The sequence below is a fragment of the Sciurus vulgaris genome (assembly GCF_902686455.1).
Source record: "Sciurus vulgaris genome assembly, chromosome: 5".
NCBI classification, from domain to species: Eukaryota; Metazoa; Chordata; class Mammalia; order Rodentia; family Sciuridae; genus Sciurus; species Sciurus vulgaris.
In genome coordinates, this window is record NC_136465.1 from 78363336 (window position 1) to 78382211 (window position 18876).

The 18876-nt window shown below is 35.0% G+C and overlaps 1 protein-coding gene and 1 pseudogene across 2 annotated transcripts; one reads left to right on the forward strand and one right to left on the reverse strand.

The window, feature by feature from the left end:
* Positions 1-2343: 2343 nt before the first annotated feature.
* LOC306662847 (pre-mRNA-splicing factor SPF27-like) lies at positions 2344-15881 on the reverse strand (annotated as a pseudogene). Its single transcript has 2 exons — positions 15762-15881; positions 2344-3252 (listed from the first exon to the last, which is right to left on the reverse strand). The product of its transcript is annotated as a pre-mRNA-splicing factor SPF27-like (transcript).
* Positions 15760-18626, forward strand: LOC306662853 (natural killer cells antigen CD94-like). The gene is made up of 4 exons (XM_079143035.1): positions 15760-15881; positions 17112-17204; positions 17349-17411; positions 18147-18626. The coding sequence occupies exons 1-4, from the start codon at positions 15875-15877 to the stop codon at positions 18218-18220; spliced, it is 237 nt and encodes a 78-aa protein (XP_078999161.1). The 5' UTR covers positions 15760-15874; the 3' UTR covers positions 18221-18626.
* The last annotated feature ends 250 nt before the right edge of the window (positions 18627-18876 follow it).

Consider the following 18876-nt stretch of genomic DNA (forward strand, 5'->3'; position numbering starts at 1 on the left):
CTACTTCAACAGAAATGATGTGATCATGATAGAAGAACCAGATACTGTGCTTAGGCTTAGTGCAAAGTATTAGCTACCCCCCCTTCATCACACCTAATTTACTATACTTTTCAGCACTCAGAAGAAAATCAAAGGTAAAAAGGATCCTGTAGAAAATAAGACTATGGTATGTACCATCCAATCAATGCTTTATGGCCCTCGTTATTTTTATTCGACTTTTCTTCTTCCTTATTGTTTTGGTGGGTAAATATTGTCATAGCTCTGACTTCGGTGGCGTTTCCTGTGTTAACATTTGCTGGAATAACACAAATATTGCAGCTAAAGTGATAGTGATTGGCCACATTCATACTTGTGAACCTCACTTTTGGTTTCCTTCTTTCTTCTGTAAGCTATATCCTCCACTCCTTGGTCGGGTACAATGCTTTGATCCCTAATATCATTTGCAGTGGCATCTTGTTTGTCAAATAAGGTATTTCCTCTGCCCATGACCCTCTACTTTGTCCCCAAGATCATACAGTCATATCAAGGCTAGTGTAGGTGTGAACTTTAATTTCAAGTGGCAGTGATTGGCAGTGTTTGGAAATATTCTGTTGTGTATAGTGTGATGTGTCAGCCACATCTGTTACACACATGGAATATACTGAGCTGATGGGCCAGGGGCATGTCAGGATCCATAAATTTCCCCTAAATTTATTCTCCAAACTTACTGTAACTAATAAATAATGGTCTCTGTTCCATAAGTATGTGCACACACACACACACACACACACACACACACACACACACACACACATTTATTCATTTGCCCTTTTAATGCATTAATATATTCATTCCTTAAACAAATAATTAATTTTAAAATTCACTGTAGCTTAGGCACAATTTGAGGATTATGAATATAAAAGTAAACAAGAAGGATCAAATCCTGGTCATCATGTTACTTTTTCTGGCAGTCCTGACACAGAGAGATAACCACCAGACAAGCACTATGGTAGAGTCAGTGTTCAATAATATGTAATTCAATGATATTTTCTTCATTCTCTGATTTAAAATCTTATTGTCACACCTCACCCTTGGCCCTCTTCTTGTTTTATATTTTTCTTTTTTCTCCCCCTTTTCTAGACATCTGAAGCTGTTTGATAAAAATTCAATTTAGTTTGCATAATACAGGTTGCAGCAATTCCTTAATTTGAGCATGCTTATGCCTATTTGTGTGCTTATTTTAGATCCTAGACCTGCCATAACGGTGTCAAGTTTTGCTTTATAATGAATGTAGCTAGTTTTTGTAATGATTAAAAGCCTGGGAGATATTACACCTAAAGTAATGAATGTGTAGTGCAGGGAATGTGTTTGAAGTTAGGTTAGAGAGCCATTGGAAGAATGGATGGATAGGATAAGATTTATAGCTATTAAATGAGTAGTTGTTTATAAAATACTCAGAAGCATGCATGGTAGATAATATGTATTAGTTGGTGTTTGCTAAATAAGTAACATGCATAAATGCAAATCACTCAAAAATTTTTGTCACTTCACATTCATACTTCTCACTGATAAACTGCAAAAATATTATGCAAATGAGTGAATTTGCCCTCTCTTTTCCACTGCATGATAAATACACAAAACACAGAAGTATTTATTCCAATAGTCTCTTTAGCAAATTGGGGCCAAATTGGCATTTTATGTACAAATAGGAAATACCTTTTCACAGAAAAATATGATTCTTAATATCTTTATGTCAGTTGTAAATTTTTATCACCAGCATCGCCTTAGGAGATGACAATAAAGTTTTTGATATCAGAAATGATTGAAAATATTCCTTTGGATTATATGCATAAGAGATTCATAAGGTCTAGAGACCCATGTTCTTATAAAGGCACATAAAACTTTAAGAACAACAGTATAAATATACATAGATACATCTAATTTAGGATTCTTGGTAAAAGCTTGGTTATTCTTTCTTGATATAGCCAGATTCGGTATAAGGAAACACTTCTGGGATTAGATTATAAATTTCTTAGTAGCCGTTTTAGGTCTATTCCAAAAAAACATGAGCTAAATGAATACTTGCACCTTGCTGTGGGTGCCATGGAGCATACAGTGCTTCTCCCCAACCTCTGTGGCTTTCTCATTTTTCTATTTTCATGCGCATTGCTCAGTTATATTTTCTTCATCTCTGATTTAAAATTTTATTGTCACACCTCACCTTTGGCCCTCTTCTTGTTTTATATTTTCAGTGATTTCTTTTTACCCAATAAACTTTTTACACATGTGTGCTCTTATTGTCCATGTAATAAAATGAATATCTTTTTTTCTTTGATGGGATGTAGCATCCAGAAGAATGTCACTTAGTAAATACTCAGTCATTTTTTTTACCAAGTTGAAAATTTTATTTCATTAAGATATACAGATAGAATTAATACTAAAGTCTACATATTTTGTGGTTTCTGAACATTTAACTAACAATGGTTTTCATAAGGCTTGTTCTTCATATTTTAGAGAAAGTTCAGATGTCTGATATTCTGTGAGAGCCCAATTTTTCTTCCTTTCTATCCTCCAAATTGGTCTTTTTCAGAAATTTTGCCAGATGTTTTCTTTGTTTGCCTCTCCATTTTGCTGCTTAATTTGAAAGATATCATTTTCTAGTTGCACAATAGTCTGTTCAATCTCATTATACTTACTGACCAGGGACACCCAATTTGACTCCGTTTTCTCTTAATTTAGATCTAGCTGTGAGTTGGATGTTCTTTTGCTGCCAGTTTAAATCTTGAATATACTTCCTTAACTTCTGAAGCTCTTTGTACGCCATGTTCAATCATATATTTTCATTATATACTTTCCAGGCATTACATCCATGCTGTGACATTAGTTCCAGATTCTCAATTTGAACTGCCTGATGCTCTAACTGGGACATAGAATTGTTTACACATTCTTGCCATGCAGTAATGTCATTTTTCTGACCCAGGGAAGGGGCTGGAAGTTCATATGATTTCATACTGAGCAATTCAATTGGCTGACGAGCAGCTAGTGTTTCAAATTCATTTCTCATTATGACAGTTTCAAATGCAGAATAATCCAGGGCTGTCAGGTAGCTCAGATAGTTCTTGGTAGGTCGGTAACTGCGAGTTGGTGGTCCTCCACCAACACTGCAGCAGCTTCTTGCACACCAGGAGCTTCATAACCTTGATCAAAATATGGAAGAGCATCCACCACAACCTCGCCAGCTACCAACTCCGTGTCCGCCATACCAGGGACCTAAGCTTTGCCTGCGTTTTCTCCCAGTAATTACTTTTAAGTAAAGAAATCTATTTTAGCCTGAAATATTTTTTAGAACAAGTGTTAATGCTATTATCATAACACTTGGGAAAACATTTTAATAATCTAACTTTAAAATATTTCTAAAAACTTGATTTTTAAAATGTTGATTTAAGTCATTCGAATATCAGCCCTTCCACTTTCCCACTAAAATGTTCCTGCTTTGTATCCATGCAAATTTTATCTTTTTAATGTAAGGGAAAATAACTTGTTCACACAGTATAGAAGGGGAGAGAAAATCATTCAAATGAACTAAAGGTGGTTTCAAAACATTTAGCATATCATTTTAAAGATATGACTAGTAAATTGCAAAGATGTAACACTCTGAAGATGCCTCCATGTGTTAATTTATTCATACAGTTTTCCATAGTGGAATAAAAATACCCAACACTTACTTCCATCTCATGTCGATCACTGTAAAGAATAAGAGAAATAACTGCATTTCTAGCACTTGGAATAAAGTAAACAAGGAGCCAGCTATTTCTTTCTCTTTGAATTTTCAGGACTCTAAAGGGTTTTCTAACAGGGGGGAAAAAAAAAAAAAGCCTTATTAAAATGTGCTATGAAATTTAGCATATATGAGAAAAAATTTTGACTATCCTAAAATAGCAAGGTAAAATCAAATGTCTTAATACCATCAAGAAAAGTTTTCTCAACCAAGACACAACTAATATTTCCCACTTTGTTTCAAGAAGGTAACAAATCTTTTATCTCTGAACCTGAGCATGTTATATGCAGCTTTATTAGGTTCCTAATAAATTGTGCTGTAATTATCCAACACTTATATTAGACAGATATTTAAACAAGAAATCATATGTATTTGTTGATGCCATATATAAATTGTGGGTTTGTTTGAGCCAACATAAGGCAGAGAAGCTGCTTGTCTGGGAACTTTCGGGTGAAATTCTCCACTTCAAGAAAGCCCAGATCACGCTGTGCCCTTCCTTAGCTCAAAGCCCTAGGATCAAACACAGCCACCCGGAGATGGGCATAACCTGCCAAGTATAAACAACCTGTTTACTTCAATATTCCTGCCACATTGAAATCTTTGATCTATTTCCCCTTAAATAAAGGATTGGGAACTTGTTCAGTTGTTTTCCAGTTCCTATTAGGGCTGGAAGACCCATCTTTAAATCTAATTTCTGACTTTGTCTTTTATTCCTGACTGATTATTTCAGACTTTATTTTCCCAGGTGGCCCACACCTCCAAGCAGGATTCTGCTCTAGCCAGGTGCTGGTAACCCTAGCATGTATTCACATCATTTTACCCCTTAGTGTCTGCCTGGACCATTGTAAACAAGATAGCCATGTACAGGGAATAGTAAATGTATTTTAGCTGCTGTAGTCAATTATAATGCCTATTTTGCACATTTATGCCTTTCTGATTAGAGTTCTCATCTCTCCCCCCTCACACACACATACACACACACACACACACACACACACACTCACACACACACACACACACACACACCAAAAAACATAGAAAAAAAGAAGGAGCAAGATAGAATTTTTTTCTTCAACCATGAAACCTAACTTCAAATAAGTCCAAATAAATTCTATAAAGGACCATACACCTTGTGGCTGATATCCACTTCAAGTGAATTATTTTATATCCTGAAGTATCATAAAGTTCAGTAAAAGACACTGGTATATTTAGACAGATCCTTTTAAAAATTTAATTATATTTCTCTAGAAGACAGAAGGCATAAAAATGGAAAATGGAAAATAAAGCATATAGCTTAAAGCTTACTAGGACTTCAAATACCACTACTAAATTATGCAGATTTTTTGTCACAAATTAGTTTATCTTCAGTAAGAAAAACTAGACAATATATACTTAAGTTTGTGTGGATACTTACATATGTACATATATGTGCAAGTATCATATAAAAACACATATCCAAGCTAACTATAGCTATTTACATGTTTAAATTAAATGAAGATAAAAAATTTCCAGACTTATAAGGGCAAAATAAAATATAATTTTCTTAAAATTATGTAAAATGAGTGTCTACTTTTTGATTTATAAGATGAAAACAAAATTTAGTGAGACTCAGCTTAGCCATTCCCAGCTCATTTGACTTTACGGTTATCTCCTTGATAGTCCTGTGTCTTCAAATGTGAAATTTAAGAAATAATACTATCAATATTATAGAGTTTATAAAGATTGGATGAGCTGAATCTTGCAGAATAATCTAACACTAAGCCCAGCAGAGAGTAACACAAAAGTTCTTAACAGTAATGAAATGTAGACTGCTTCACTATTAAAGCATTAGAGGGTAAATTTAAAAATCTTAGCAACAATCTTTCATGTGAATTTTTTTCTCATTTTTGTTTCATATCATTGAAGCTTGGAAATGTGTAAAATTTGTAATGCTCATTGAAATCACAAAAAGTTAAAAAGGTATTCTCTTTAGATGTCAGGTTTTCACTGATCTGACTCTGAGTCTCCTGTTTGGGTGCTGGTGCGTCTTATTGTTCTTAGGGAATCCTTTTTTTCTCACGTCACTGTTTCTTCCTGCCCATTTCATCAGCAGATGACTATGGAACTCTGCAATGCACACATTTTTTCCTAAAGGCCAAGACAGAGGCTCGGTGCCATTTCACTGATACTTAGTCACAGTGCTTAAGCTCTAGGGTTCAAGAACTGACCAATCTGTCAACTTTGGTATGCTATTTCAGTTTGAGAACCCAAAGGTCTACCCACCAGCTCACCACAAAGAAGCTATCTGCAACTACACAGGAGGTGACAAGCCACAGCTGTAGCTGAGCTCTGCAGCTCTTTCCTGGGGTTCTTACACTTTGCTGAGTCCCACGTGGCACATTAACCTGTTATTTAGAAAAGATGCATGTTAGCACTGAAAGTAAGAGGTGTTGAGACAGTGATACGTTTTCTCCACTCAGCTTTATAAATCCTTCCTACCCTAAGCAATCAAGGAGAATGCCCAATGTGTTTTCAAAATACATGTGGCCAATTAATTATGCCATCATTATTTGGACACTTATGTGTAGACGTCACTACTTTGTAAAAACGATATCAAGCAGCAACTAGTGCTTAGAGAAATCTACATGTATACAAAACTTGCACCTTGTTATTTCTTTCATTTGACCCTGAGTAAGCTATTCCGGAGTTAGATGCAAATTTGGTTGCTGCTTTGGTGTCATTGTGTTTTCTTTTTTGTTTTGTTTTGTTTTTTAATCTGTTTATTTCCTCTGGTGGGAAGTGGGTCTCTTGGTACTTTTTTAATTTGAGATTGTTGCAAAAGGGAAATTCTTTTCTTTTGTAATGTCTCTGTTCCATATCTTTGAGTGAATTCATTACTATCAGTTAAAATTGAAACTGTAAAATGATACCACAATCATAAAAACAAAGTAGAATCCAAAACCCAAAATACAACTGCAAAGCCACTGGTGAACATATCACAGATTGATTTAAAACATGGTATTGGCTAGAACTGAAAGTCACCATTTCTACCCTGATAAATACCTTCTTACTTACACTGGAGTTACAGTGGTCATTTTTAGTCCTAGATAAGGCAGAGCAAGTTCCATATAGCACCCTCCTAGCCAATTCTTGAAATGTTTGGTGTCTGGAACCAAATGACCAATAAGAAATGCACTATTTAATTTGAAATGATGTCAAAATATTTAACTCCAGGAAGAATATTCAAAGGAATTCAAATGATTTCCTATTTCTAGGTATATTTACATGATCTTTCTGTTTAAGAAAGTATTAGAAATTGAAATTGATTTCATGCATGTCTGAGTTTGTCAGGATGAACCCAATTACTATATATAACCATAAAGATCTAATTTTAAAAAGAAAGTATAGAACATAGAATTCCTCATATATTTATAAATTTCTTCATCAATAAAATAGATGAACATCAAATATTTCATTAGGAGACACATGTATGTATATATGTATGTATGTACATATGTACACATTACGTACGCATGCACACAAATATATTGAAATAAGATGCAACACAAGCTCTAGAAAGTGGGATGTAATGTGTTAAGATTATACTGTACTGAACTGAACAAATGTTTAATTTCTCCTGTATTGAACTAAATCATTAATATGAAAATTGGTAAACAAGTTTCAATGTTTATCCTATCTTTTCTATAATAAACATACTTCAAAGTAATAAAATAATTGGTAGCAATTTTTCACCCCATTTACACATGTGTATAGTACAGAGAGCATCCTAGACGTTGCACAATTTTTTCTCAGTCTATATTAATTTCAACATAGAAATGAAAAGAAAAAAAAAAAAAAAAAAACAGAATTAACAGCCCGTTGTACTGTTATTTCCTTGGTGTTAGCATATAGTTATCTTCATTTTCCTTTTTTGTTATGTCTCAGTCACTTGGTTGGTTTCCTCAGTGAGGTCAAATTCTGTTACATTATTTAATATAATATTTACTCTACATCAAAGATGGTGGATGCTGTGTTTCCGGATCAAAGCTCATGGAGGTCATTGCTAATATCACTTCTACTTGCTGAATTTGGACATGAAGTCTTCTCAACACAACACACTCACACATGTGTTCTTCACTCTCATCTTTTCCCAGTTACTGTGCTTCACAGTAAACTTGTTCATGTAGATCAGTGAAAGACTTCTTCAGAAAAATCAATCTTAAGAAGAAAATTACTAAAGAAAACAAAAAACACAAAAATGCATTAATAGTCATCACCAGTTTGCTAAAGTCTAGCCTCATAGAAGTTCAGTGCCTCAAAATTTCCTTTAGATAATCATTGCTATCCATTTTCTTTTTAATGAAGTTTGCCTCAATCCATTGCACAAACAAGGGCCTACATGATTTAAGCTAGTCAGTTTTTCCTATCCACTGACTAAAGTGGTTTCTCTCTATTCTACTCCAGGTCAGTGTGATAGAATGGAGTTCTTTGATGAATCACAAGAACCAAAGCAAAATAATCTAGACACAAAGGAGTTCACATTATATTCTTCTAGTTCCATACATTTCAAAAGCAGGCAAACTAAACTATAGCACTAGATGCCGTGATAGTGCTAATGTCTGGAAATAGAGGGTAGGCATTGAAAGTTTAAGCGAGATTTCTGGGGAATTCTGGAAGTGTCCTGTTTTCAAACTTAGATGACAGTTAAATGATTGAAATTTATGTGTTTGTATACGTTCTTCAAAATGGCAAAAAAAAAAAAAAAAAAAAAGAATATCATTTGTTAAATTGTTTTCTGCCTCTTTTAGGTCCTCATATCAGATGGGACAGTTACCTGTATCTCACTTCATAGTAGTAACACCTGCATTTCCAAGTCCTATTTTTTCTCTAAGATCATGATCAAATTTCAATTCCATCTGAGTTCTTTCTTCATTTCTATCTGAGGTTGTCTCTCCCTCTCCTGTGACCCTGTTCTGGAACAGAGTGCATGGGGAATAGATCCATGTGTTACCTCCTATTTACTACAGCAACACTTTTCATAGAGAGCCAGGCCCTCTGTAATTCTCAGCTTTCTCATCTATTTCAGATAGACAGTAGGGATGAGTCAATATGTTCTCAAACTAAGTATCCTACAGTGTTCTTTGGGAATTCATAAAAAAATACTTCAAAATTAAACACTTTGAATTTGATTGTTTAGGTACTCAATGGACTTTTGAACAGGTTATCTGGCTATTACTTTACTTAAATCACTCATTAACCTCTTAACTTATTGCATAAATACCATAAAAATCAGTTATTTTATAAATGTGAATGAAACTCAGGTTATTTATAATTACTAAAACTAGATCTTACTTTTACATTAAAATATAGATGCCAAGCTTCCATGAAAATGAAATTATCCAAATCATGAATGAAGCATGTTTATTAATCTTCATATCTTGAGATGTGTTATTTAAATAATTATATTAGGTTAATGCTTTGGCCTTTAAGTAATAAAATAGGCAATTATAATTTTAATACCAGGTTTCAATGTAAAAATGAAATTTCAATCTTCTTGTATTATTTAATAGCCAATTAAAATGCTTTGGATTATGGTAATTGTAATTTATCTCTGTTTTGTTTAAAAATGATGTAACTTTTTAGGGCTGGGGAGATAGCTTAGTCGGTAGAGTGCTTGCCTTGCAAGCACAAAGCCCTGGGTTCGATCCCCAGCACCGCAAAAAAAATAAATAAATAAAAATGATGTAGCTTTCTGACATTTCTGATATAAGATATGAAATAATATTAAAGATATAAATATTGGAATCAGCCCATCCTTTTAAAAAAAAGTGTCTTCCTAAGGCTATAGTCAGAATCTGTGCCATGTGAAAAACAGGACACACTAAGATCTAATCTACAGTTTCCTTGTGTTGTGATGTCCTAAGGTAGTTAAATTGACTGAGTCCTGGACACACCTGGAAATAAATTCCTTAGCTAACAAAGTTCTTAAGTTGTGTTTCAGGAAGAGTCCAGAATTCACTCAAGCACTGTTTGGAAACAGTTTCGTAAGAATGGACAAGTACTAAAGAAGACAACTCATCTGGTCAATGTTTTGCGGTTACAAGCATAAAATCCATTGTGGGCAACATAACTGTTCCCTGAAATATTCAGCCTGTGAAGAAGCATGATGACCTGACCATCTAGGCCTGCATAAAAGAACCCTAAAACTCCCCCTTCCTGCCAGTCAATTAACAAGCAACTTCTCCCCTCTCCCTTCCTATAAATCCCACTCCCTACCAAACAAAGGAGGAAGCAGATTTGAGCTTGTAGATTCTGTTTTTTTTTTTTTTTTTTTTTAACTGACCACATGATAAAAGCGTTTTCTTTTTGCAAAAACCTAGTGCTACAGTATAGACTTCCAAGCATGTCAGGCAGAGAAATCTTTGCAACACAAATGGAACTTGTCCTTTATTCCCCCCATTACACCAGAAAGCATGTCTCTAAATATCATATGTTGAATATTGTACAACTCACTTTTATGATAATGGTACAGAAATATCTTAAGAAATTTAGACTGATATTTTTTTTTCATGTAATAGTATATTTTTAGTTCTGCACTATAATTATACATAATAGTGGGATTCATTATGCCATACTTGTGCAAGCACATGATGTAATTTTATCAATCTCATTCCCCAGTATTTTCCCTTTCCTCTCCTCCCTCCCCCAATCTGATTGCTCTATTCTACTAATGTCCCATCTACCATTATTATTATTATTATTATTAGTGCATTACAATTATATATACATATACATATATATGGTATATTCATACATGGACATATTTTAGTAGACTTCATTCTCCAGTACTTCCCAGTGACTTCCTCTCCTCTCTCTCTCCCTCTCTCTCAGTCCCCTTCCTCTATTCTATAATAGTATATTTTTAGCATTAATAATATTAATTGGGGAACAGATGATTTGATTTTGCCATCTCACTACACAATGCACCAAAACTAAAAAATCTATTTTTTTCTTGAATTCCAGAAAATGATATTATCAGACCAAAACCATTTTTACCCTTGAATAAGGTGCAAATTGGAAAAATGAACTTCATGGTGATAGATGCATATTAAAAAATACCATCTTTCAAAGCATTTAAAGCATTAAAGTGATTTCAGAACTATGCATCTGAAGGTTTATTTTGCTTAATTGTATTCTCTCTCTCTCTCTCTCTCTCTCTCCATACTGGGGGTGGGGGGTTGGATTCTAAGGACACTCTATCACTGAGTTACATCCCCAGCCCTTTGTATTTTTTTATTTTAAGACAGAGTCTCACAAAATTGCTGGGTCTGGCCTTGAACTTGCAATCCTCCTGCCTCGGTCTCCTGAGTCACTGGGATTTCAGGTGTGTGCTACTGTACCCTGCTTGTAAGTTTTTTTTTTTTTTTTCCCACAAAGCAAAATATGCATAAGTTTTAGAAGTCCATAGTACAGACGGCTTATAATGAAAATTAAGTTCTGTTTTCCATTTGTGCTAACCTGGGTCCTTCCCCAAGGGTTAGCTCATTCCCTTTCTGTGTTTTCTAGTTCTATCCACTTTCTCTGTGAAGGTCTATGAAGATAATTTATCACTTTTGCACCCAAGGATGAATCTCATACTTATTTAGTCTAAACAAAACAAATATTCAGGAATATCCTTTTCAACTCACTCTGGATGCTTCATTCTGAATTTTTAATTTTAATTTAATTTAATTTTATTTTTGGTGCTGAAGACTTACAAAAATTCTTGAATATGTCAAGAAACAGGAGTGTCTAGATGTTAAATTATATGAATGTTATCTCTTTTGAAAGGAAATTATCTCCAGATAACAGAAAGAATCCCAATCAGAATATCCCCAGGAAGCAGGAAATGTGTTAGTACTCAGTTTGTAAAGATGGTAAGTTTTCTTCAGACATTTACTCAACTCCCATAATACATGAAGGGAAGCACTGGCCTGGGGGCCACACCGGCATCTCCCAGCTTGGCCTCTCTTCTCACATCATTGTTTCCTCAAGTCAGTAGCACCCAGTCCTGCCTCTCTGATCTCTTCTTTTATCTTCCTCACCCCTCCACAATTACACCATTATGCTTGTTCTCCTTTCCTTTGTTTTCAGGGAGTTTTTCTTAGTCTTGGGGATGGAAAACACTTTTTTCACACATTTCCTCCTTTCAACCATGCATCCCCACATAGTCCCTGCACTTTAGAGAAGGAAAAAATGCTGGAATATTTCTGTCAGGTCCTGAGGATTCCTTTGTGTGAGTGCAGGAAAGATGTCAGCACAGGATGGAGGAAAGAAAGCCCCAGACCAGGAGATGCAGAAGTCTGCCAAAATACAAAGTTCCTATGGATTTGAGGAGGGGCAATGATAACTTTTGCTTTAAGCTCATATGAGTGGCAGGGGTGTTTGATTCTAGATAGAGAATTGTATGCATTTTTTCTCAATAACCTTGTGGATAAAACTTAACAGTTCCTCAAGAATGTAACAAAGGATTTGATGGTCAAATTAGACACATGAATGTCACCACAGATTTCACCCAATATCAAACTTTAATAATAATTTTAGAGATACAGTAATTGTGAGATAAGGACAGAGCAGTGAGATGTCTAGTCTGCCAATGGGCTAACTTAGGTCCTTGCTTTCTGCTTTAGGATACACTCTGACCAGACTAACAGATAACATATGAGATCTCAGAATGATGTATGACTTCATTATTTACACAAAAATAGATGCTTTGGTCATGACACACCTCCTTTTGTCACTCAGATGGTTCTGTAGCTTCTATAACATTTTCCAGGAAACCTTGTTCCATCGACTTATAGGTTAATGAACAATTTAGACAAGGCAATGCATGTTGCTAAAAACATGCCATGGATAAGGATTTTGCCAAGAAAAACCTACTAGTATTTGATAGCAAGTTTATCATTAGTAAATTTATAAAGAACTGTTATCAGCTCAGGATCCTTTCCTTCTTTTCCAGGGAACCCTTCCTGCCTCTGAAAAGGAGAGTGACTTAAAGCCTGGTGACAGCAATTTTCTTTTCACTCAGAGCATGCACATATTTGTCAAAAGTAGTGAGACCAAAATAAATTCCCATTTGGATCTGGTGAAACATGGACTGCTAAGAGGTTCTGCAACATTTTAGTTATAAAATTTTAGAGAAAAAATTTCACCATTCATATCTTTAGTGGACATTGGTTTCTTTCTCCCAGGTCTTTGCTCAAGTTTGAAAGATGTTTTAGTTATTGAAGTCATCATTTGCTTTAAACAAGGGCACTAGAAATTATGAGGGAGGAAGGGCGGAGTTACTTGCTGTGGACACCAGAGAAGGGGAGGAGCTGCAAAGGGAGATGCACCTTTGGAAAGAAGACATTTCAAAAACAAATTTAGCTCCAGTGCAGCTGAACTTTCTGTGGAGTTTCAGTCTGGGATCTTTCTGCCACAGACTCGGAAACGTTTTGGATGCAAAGTTTATTTGGTATGTATATAAAGTAAAGGTAGGAAAGGGAGTGTTAATACAGGAAGGGGAAGGCTGAAGGAAAACAATGTTCTCTTCTTCTCAATCTAGCTGCTTGGGAGACTGGACCTTAACACTGTTGAGTGATTCTGGGAAATGGGATAAAGCACAGTGTCCAAAACTTCCTTGCTTAGGGCTAGTGTCGCCTGGACTATACCAATCTGGAGACTCATTGATTGAGGTTCATCCTGGTGCTAATTATTCAGCACTTCTAGATTGCCATGTGTGAGAGCAACAAGGTTTTCAGTGGGTTTAAGAGGGGAGAAAAAAAAAAAAAAACATTTCCAAGAAACAGAGATGCTGATACTATTTTTCCAGAGTTCCCCAAATATCTCAAGTATGGGAAGGGCAATGAAAAACTGCTGCAAATAGAGATGAAACAACTTAACCGACTAGGTACAAAAAGAAATCAAAGAATCAGCCAGGGCTGACAATATAGAAAGAATTAAATATGTGCTTACTAGTGCGTGTTCAGTAGTCTTATTTGTGTCTCGAGGTTGTAGTTCTTGAATCACACATGTCTTAACTGGATTTTTGCTTCTGAGTCAATGAACTAAGATGAAAAGGAAAAAAAAAATGTCACTAGTATGATTCTCACAAAGAGAGTCTCACCAATAGGTTTGAAATATTCTAAAGGTGGTTTTGTTTTAGTGTGATCTCTGCTTTAGTCCTGTCATGAATTGGTACCATCTCAAAACAAAAGCTAAAAGCAAAATCCTAAATTCCTTTAGAGTTTAGGCAACTTTACATGAGACAAAATTGAACAAAATCAGACAACTTTATGCTAGTTCAGCTTTGTCTTATCCCCAAACTGAAAAAGAATAGAGATCAAGTAAGCAAAGGATCATTTACTTAGGATTTGCATAAAATCTGGATGGAGGGATTTTCATGACTGTGTTCTCTGGTAATGATTTATATTTTAGCAATTTTTGAGGTTCTGTGTAACCAGCTGTATGTACACAATGCAAATTAAACAGATGGAACTTTTAACTTCATGGTTAAACTTTTGACTTCATGGAAATAGAAATCAAACCACAGCCTTCATTTTTGGTGCTTGTGTTGTTTTTCCTTTTTTCGTTGAAAGCCCACCTCTTACAATAAAATGAATGTACAGCAAATTATAATGCTTAAAAAGCATATAAAACACAAAAATCTGACATAGGAGTCTGATTTTGTGTGGGGATGAATGGCAGTGGTGTCCCCAGACACCAAATAATAGACCAAGGTCTCTGCTCTCAAGACTTTTTCTTTCCATATTTGGTTTCTCATAGATAAGGTTATAATTTTGCAGGGGTGGGTGGGTACTGGGGATTGAGTTCATGGGCTCCCAATCACTGAGCCACATCCCCAGCCCTATTTTGTATTTTATTTAGAGACAGGGTCTCACTGAGTTGCTTAGTGCCTCCCTTTTGCTAAAGTTGCTTTGAACTTGCAATCCTCCTGCCTCAGCCTCTGGAGCCGCTGGGATTACAGGCCTGAGCCACTGCACTCACCAAGGTTACTCTTCGTAGGACAGAAAAGTGAACTAAACTATCAGTATATCATCTAACTGTACAATAGATAATCATAATAATCCATATATTAGTAAAAATAAGGATTATAGAGCAACTAGTCATATTCAAAGCCCTTAGTGGGAATGGTCAGTCATGTGGAAATAAACATTTAAGCCTAATGTGAATGGGGCACTGACATGTTGGTTTAGATCACCCAAGGCAGTTCTGGAGCACAGGCATGTGCACGTGTGCTCTGTGTGCATGTGTGAGCACATGTGTGTCTTCATAGAACAGTAGTGGGAAGCCACTCTGGTTCTACTTTTTTGACTGGGTTAGTGAAGCCAAAACACAAAATGAGACATGGAAATACCATCCAGTATGTGCTAAAGAAATGAATGAATATCTACAAAATACATACGTACAAAGAGATGGGCTTCATTTGAAATATATCATGTGTGTGCTCCAAGAGAAAGGATGCCTGAGTTTCAAGTTTAGGAGAACTTGAGCAAGTCACTCATCTCTACTGGATCTCAGATTATCCATTGCTAAAATAAGGCTGGTTTTGCATCTTAATTACCTAGTCATTTTTAGAAGTTAATTTTAAAGAATTTTCAGAAATCAAGTTTAAAGCTATCTGCTTTAAATTGTGCACAGTACAAGATAAATAATAAAAGTTATTATTAAGAGGAAGATCAGTGTGGGGTTTTATTATGCTAAATAAATTTACCACTGGTTTGCACATGTTTTTCCCTATTTTCCAAATAAATTTAAAGACAACTCTGCTGTGCAAATATTGGAAAAAAAAACTCCCTTTTATTCTGGTTCAAGTGTTGGCATTACAAAAGCACAGTGAGAATTTCCTCTGTTGTGGTTCCTAGAATCTTTTAGAAGCTTGTGATTTTACTGTATCTTATTCATATTATACTTAAGCTTCTCACCAATAGATGATTCAAGGACATCATTTTAATCCAAAAATTTTCTTTCTCTTTTTGAGTTTAGTTTCTCCATCCTTAGCCTCCTGCTCAGCTTCATGATCCAACACCAACACCATTCTTCCTAAGCCAGCACACATTGTGTCTTTTCTCCATCGACCCTGGAACATCTTTTCTCATGGCAAGTAAGTGCCCCTGTCGTAAAATTTAAAGAATAAAAAAATAACCGGAAGAGGCATTTCATAGATTAGCTAATTTCAGGGCAGTGCTTTAAACTTAAAAAAGAATGTAATTAAGAGTGGATATTTTTAGACTTTCTATGTATTAGTCCTTTCTACATTCATTTTATTTTCCTGACTCTTCGTTTTATAAGTTAAGCATGATTTTGTGAAGCAAAGTCTTTTATAAATCTTTTCCAACAGTTGAAGAGTGGCTTCTGATAGGGATACCTCTAAATTTTCAATAAAACCTGAATATAACTGGTTCAATTTTAAACAACATATTTCTAGCACAGAAATAAAGAATGTCAGATTTTAATGACACAGTGCTTCAAAGTTTTTAATATTTGTCTTGTGACATCCCAAAATGATACAGAATAACTGACACATTGTACTGTTGTTATAGACAAACCACTCTTTGAGAGTGTGCTAATTTAATTCAGAATCTACTAATGTTGAAATGTTTTAGAGAAAAAGCCTATAAGAAAGAAAATTGAATATGAGTCTTTTTAAAAGCATAAGAAAAAAAAAATCCCTTATGTATCCTAATTCAGTGTGCCGTGACATGCACTTGGGCTTCCAACCCACACACTGTCGTGCACTCTCCCATCACATAGTTCCAGATACTCCTGTGTCATCTCACCTATCATAACTCCACAGACATATTTATTAGAGCAGATTAGGGAGGGGCACAGTCCCTAGTGGTATTATTGTGACAATCACAGAATATGCTAAATAAAAGACTCTGAACCTAGACAAACTTTGATTTGATTTCTCAAGTGGGTACTTACTAGCTTTGATACTTTTTTTCTCATCATCTAATTGGAATCATATTATATATCTTGTGATTTTGTTGAAAGAAAAATAGTAAATGTCTGTTATATAAGACCATCAAACAGTTTGCTGCAGATGTCTTAGCTTCTTTGTCAATGTAAAAAATAAGTGATAAGTCCACTTTACTGAGATAGAACCCATAGAACATGCATGAATTATCTCACTGAATAAGGTACATAAAAATGTTGCTATTGGGTGGCTTTACAAATGAAATATCTTCATTTTCCAATGTTTCATTGGCAAGATGTCTGTGTTACCAAATGAAAAACTCTTCAGATTCATTCTCATTGGTTTCTCCTCTTATGAACTTCAGTTCCTGTGTTTGTTCTTTAAATCATTACCATATGCATTTTTTTCCTACAGTTTCTCAGATCACTCTGTGGAAGCTGATTTCTGGGGCCTTTGGACTAATATGCCTTTTGTTGATGGCTACTTTGGGAATTTTGTTGAAAAATTGTAAGTTTTTCTAGGCAAGTCTATATAAAGATCAAAATTGCAATTATATCATTTAATAGAAAAGATTTCATTTTACTAATTTGTAATATTTTATTATTTCATAAGCCAATGCCTGATTAAGTAAATCCTTAATATTTTTAACAGCATACACTAAACAAAGTATCCAACCAACATTCTCTCCAGGATCTATGACAGAACTTCAAGAAGGTAGGTTTCATTCTTTGCAAATCTTATAATTGATAAGGATTAAATAGACAGTGACTTGTTTTTAACACACAAATGCATGATGGAATATTGCACTTAGTATTGTAATTTTGCCTGTTAAGTATAGGATAGTCACACTTCACTGTTCTCTAAAAATGATTAAATTACATCAAATGTATATGTGTGTCTGTAACAAATATCTGAGTTAATCAACTTCCAAAGAAAACATTTATTCGGCTTGTGATTTTAGAGGTTTAGGTTCATAATAGGCTGACCCTGCTGTTTTGGGCCTATGGCAAGTTACCAGGCCATGGTGGAAGCGTGTGGTGGAATGGAACTACTCATCTCATGGCCAGACAGTGAGAAGAGGCTGGGACCTACTGTCCCCTTCAATGACATGCTCCTAATGACCTAAAACTTCCCGCTAGGCCCTGCATCTTAAAGGCCCCATTACCTTCTGATGACGCTAAGCAGGGAACCAAGTCCCTCACCTCTTGGTCTTTGGGGGATATTTCAGATCCAAACGATTAACAGTCCACAGTTTATGTATCTTATGAATAAGAAAAATTGTCTGGTTTGTTTGTGTTAATATTCTCTGAACTGTGTTGTATATAGGAGATTCTTAAAGAATATTTGTAGAAAAGCAAGAATAAATGGCACACAATTTTAAAATGATTAAGTAGCATTGAAAAAACATTTAAATCTTCAGTATCATCTCATATTTTGTTTTTTTCTTAGTTGCTGACTGCTGTTCTTGTCCAGAAAAGTGGATTGGGCATCAGTGCAACTGTTATTCATTTCTAATGAAATAAAAACTTGGAATGAAAGTTTCCATTTTTGTGCTTCTCATAATTCCAGTCTTCTTCAGCTCCGAAACAGAGATGAATTGGCATGTACTTAATTCTTGTTTCCTACATTTTATTTGACCTATAAAATATGCTATGTAAGCTGAATACTTTGACTTAATGTTTCTAATCAGATAGAAAATGGTTACATTTGAACCAGTAACCTATCAGTTTCAACCTAGAAGTAATCATTAGATTTCTATAAAATTCTTCAAATATTTACATCATAGCCACAAAAATCTGGATAAATCCCACAAACTTGTCAGTGAGAATTCAAAGAATAAACAATAAGTTATTATTTTTACACATGTTAATGAAAGAACCAACAAAAAACTTTAGAATTTTGAGTTCTAATTTAGTGTAGAATTTCCTTTGTAATTATATAGCTTTTGTCTTTCTTTATAGTATTATTATAACCAGGCATTGTGGCACATGCCTGTAATCCCAGTGGCTCAGGAGGCTGAGGCAGGAGGATCATAACTTCAAGCCAGCCTCAGCAACTTAGCAAGGCCCTAAGCAACTTAGAAGGCCCTGTCTCAAAATAAAAAATTAAAAGCCTGGGGATGTGGCTCAGTGGTTAAGTGCCCCTGGGTTCAATCCCTAGTACCAAAAAAGAAGTATGT